Here is a 4,140-nt window from a genome sequence, read left to right as displayed (position 1 = left end):
CTGGTGTGGAAAAATGGTACGTGTTGAATATTCGAGTAAACATACGATTAAGAAACGCTTCACTATAAATAAGGCTATTATGTTTTTCTGAACTTTCTAGGGCGGGGATAACTATTTAGTTTAAATAATTATAGGAGGAATTGAGTTTTATGGATGGTATGGAAAAAAGGTACTTGTTAAATATTCGGGTAAACATACGACTAAGAAACGCTTCACTATAAATAAGGCTATCGTGTTTTTCCGAACTTTCTAGGACGGGGGTAACTATTTAGTTTAAATAATTCTAGGAGGAATTGAGTTTTATGGATGGTGTGGAAAAATGGTACTTGTTGAATATTCGGGTAAACATATGACTAAGAAACGCTTCACTATAAATAAGGCTGTTGTATTTTTGTGAACTTTCTAGGGCGGGGGTAACTATTCAGTTTAAATAATTCTAGGAGGAATTGAGTTTTGTGGCTGGTGTGGAAAAATGGTACGTGTTGAATATTTGGGTAAACATACGACTAAGAAACGCTTCACTATAAATAAGGCTATTGTGTTTTTCTGAACTTTCTAGGGCGGTGGTAAGTATTTAGTTTAAATAATTCTAGGAGGAATTAAGTTTTATGGATTGTATGGAAAAATGATACTTGTTAAATGTTCGGGTAAACATACGACTAAGAAACGCTTCACTATAAATAAAGCTATCGTGTTTCACTATAACGCTTCACTATAAATAAGGCTATCGTGTTTTTCCGAACTTTCTAGGGCGGGGGTAACTATTTAGTTTAAATAATTCTAGGAGGAATTGAGTTTTGTGGCTGGTGTGGAAAAATGGTACTTGTTAAATATTGAATTTAAATATTATGTGAATTTATAATATTATTGAATTTAAATATTATTGAAATTAAATATTTGATTTTAGCCAAATTGAGTGTCCAATGTTATAAACAAATTTTATACGTACCTATAAGGGAGGGGGCAGGGGGCTAAAGGTTATAATAACCCTTTTAATGAAAGCTAGTTATAATTGTTTCATAGCACTGAATATTTTAAGAATATTGGTTTGAATTGTTTTCTTTTATAGTTTGCTTTTTGTAAAATAATGTATTGTGCTCTGAAAGTTAGAAAATTTCTTAAAACTTAGCCATACCAGTGTTTAGCAGAGATTTGCTGGAAAAACTTCAACATATGGAGGAAAACTTTGACTTATGAAGTAAAATGTAATGACAACTTATCTACTGAATTTCGAGTTATAGAGATCACTTCGATTTTCAATGAAAAAACATAACTGCAAAATTATTTCGAGTTATGTATGGTTTTTCTCTTTCACTTGGACAGGTTTTTCAAAGGGGATCGAAAATATTCGATACGTCGATGGTCTAGAGTCAACTGTATCATTTGTAAAATTTTAGCCAGCAGAGTTTTGATGAAATGTGTCCACACTTCTATTGGTGAAGGCAAGGCCGTATCCAGGGGAGGGGTGGGGGGCGGGTGTGAACCCCCTCCCCCTGAAATGTTTGTCTGACTCGTAAAAACAACAAAAATGGATATAAACAAATTTTTTTTATGCCTTTTTGAAGTTTTGTGTTACCCCCTCCCCCCCCATAAATATCCTGGGTACGGCCTTGGGTAAAGGTGGCAGGACCAAATACAATTATTCATCTCAAAAGAAATGGAAAAAAAATTCTTCCTTGACCTTTTCCAATTTCTGAACATATATTTCATTGAAACAGTAATATAGTTTGTTGTTTAGCTGTCCCTATAAATTTAATCTTCTTTTTCAGAAATGGCAAAGATCAAGTGTAAGGATTTGCGTCTTAAGAAAAAGGAGGATTTAGTAAAACAACTCCACGAACTGAAGACTGAATTGGCTTCCCTTCGTGTTGCTGTTGTCACTGGCGGAGCTGCCTCAAAAATCTCTAAGATCAGGGTTGTCAGAAAAGCAATCCAACGAGTCTTTATTGTAATGCACCAGAAACAGAAAGAAAACCTTAGAAAACTGTATGCTGGCAAGAAATACAAGCCCCTTGATCTTTGAAGAAGCCCAAGAAAAACATGCTATTTTAAACATTCAAAAATCTATTCGAGGGACACACTTTTTTAAAACATGTTTGGCTAAACTTGCGTTTAGCTTACAAAGCCACTGGTTTTGTTTGAAGCACGGAGCAGCAATTACCAGCACTCTCACTAACCTTTGTTTTTCTTCGAAAAACAAAAAAAATGCTGTTTTAGCGAAGTGATATATTACACGATGATCGAAAAGAAAAATACAGTCAAAAGGAATTGAAAAACATCATGGCTTACAAAAATTGTCTTGTTATAACACTTAGCTCATTCATACAGATTGAAGAATAAATTTATTTATATCTATATTAGTACTGTAGGGGAGGGAGAGATATAGCTTGGTCAAGACTTGGGAAAATTTGGTTCGGGCCTTAGTTTTTTAAAAATATTTCTATATATGAATGGCGTCACAAATACTTGGAATAGTTATAATAACTTTTCTGAAGATGAGTGTCTGTGCTGAATATTAAAAAAAAAAAAGGAAAAAAAAAACGTTATAGTTTAATTTGGTTGTCAGTAGTATCAAATAATTTGTCCGTAAGAGTATGCAAAAAGATTTTCAAAAATGAAATTAAATGTGTTTTGCAAAATAGATAAAACGGTTAAGTGTCTTGTTTTTCACGAAGCAAAGCTCGTTCTCCTAGTGCTTAAACTTAATCATATAATTTTATTATTTTTTGTTTAATTTGGGTTAATCTTATATTTTCCATATGGTTAAGTAAGATTTTAACAAATGATAAGGCCACACTAAACTCTAGTTAGCTTGAGGTAGTTTCAACTCTATAATTACTGGGTTTCGGACATTGTATACGCTTTAAAGTAAAAGTTATTAGTAGGACCTAGAAACGACCAGTTCAAACATGACGCTTCCAAAGTGTTTAAATGGTAAATCCCTGTTGCTACTGATAAAGAATCAAAACAGAAAAATCTGACAGCCAACGTTTTATTCTAAGGCAAATTGGTTTTTTTTTTCTAAATTTACTGTAACCTACAATACATTAAAAATATTTTGAAAAATATTTAAACCTCATAATCCGACAATTCAACGGTAAAATTAATTATTGTTTTTCATCAGAAACATCTTTTTAGACTTGAAAAAAGAACTGGTGTCAGAAATACCTATTAGCGTAAAGAGCGAGGCGTTGAAGAGGGGAAAGCCCCTTTCATATACGGAATAATTTCTGTTCGTTTTAAGTTTCAATATCGCTCCTTACTTTCAGTTAAAAAAACTTTTTTTTTTATTTAATATATACAGAAAAGCACGAAGCCCAGTATTTTGGGCTTGTATAGCTACTCCTAGAATACTCCACATTACACATATGCATCGGGTTACCACGACTTCCAACTACCAACATATCAACACAGCATTATAATTCTGCTCGAGAGAAAAAAAACTTTTTGGAATTGGTTTGATTTTTGGAATTGGGTTGTATCCATAAAGACGCCAAGTGGAGTGCTAAAGTTCAATAGGGTTTTTCATGTCATTCGGTTTATTTTTAGACTTCGCTGCTTAATTGTTGGTTTAGAAAAGCTTTCCAGAGTTCTGGAAACAGTAAAAATTAAAAGAGGAAAAAGTTCAAAGAGGGCAATTCGGCTGCGGCTATTTCTGTCATACGCTTGATGAAGCATAAATGCCCCACTATGTTCACTGAGAGTTTAAAGAAAAAAATGAAGTCTGTAAAATCCGATGCTACTGCGTCCCAATGCGTCGCTTTTTTTATGGATTTGGAAAGAAGATGGGTATGGCGACCATTACCCTGACTTGGGTTATTAACCGTAGTATTTGACGTTTCATCTTAAATCTTATTATTTTGTAATTATCATTAAATTTTTCTGAAAACAAATTAAAGTGCGTCTACATTCGGCATTTTCTGGAAAATTTGGGAGGCAGGTAGCAGTGTACACTAGTTAAAACCGAATAATTCAAAAGATCAAAATGCAGGTGCCGTCATTAAATCAAGCTTTATGTTATTAATTTTTGATACTATACTCTGCTTAAAATAAACAACTCAATATAAAAAAAAAGTAAAAATAAAAATAATGCCTGAAAAAGCGACCAGTTGGATATCATTCATTTTAATCCTTCGTACC

General features: G+C 33.1%; 1 protein-coding gene across 1 annotated transcript; it reads left to right on the top strand.

Annotated features, from left to right (window-relative positions):
• The first annotated feature begins 1,771 nt into the window (after positions 1-1,771).
• LOC148948949 (large ribosomal subunit protein uL29-like) lies at positions 1,772-2,023 on the top strand. The gene has a single exon (XM_089094145.1). The coding sequence runs from the start codon at positions 1,772-1,774 to the stop codon at positions 2,021-2,023; it is 252 nt and encodes an 83-aa protein (XP_088950271.1).
• Positions 2,024-4,140: the final 2,117 nt, after the last annotated feature.

Source organism: Artemia sp. Qi Xiang Cuo, chromosome 9 (assembly GCF_049724085.1).
Source record: "Artemia sp. Qi Xiang Cuo chromosome 9, ASM4972408v1, whole genome shotgun sequence".
NCBI lineage: Eukaryota > Metazoa > Arthropoda > Branchiopoda > Anostraca > Artemiidae > Artemia > Artemia sp. Qi Xiang Cuo.
Note: the sequence above shows the minus strand (reverse complement) of the source record. Positions and strands in the feature narration are given on the sequence as shown.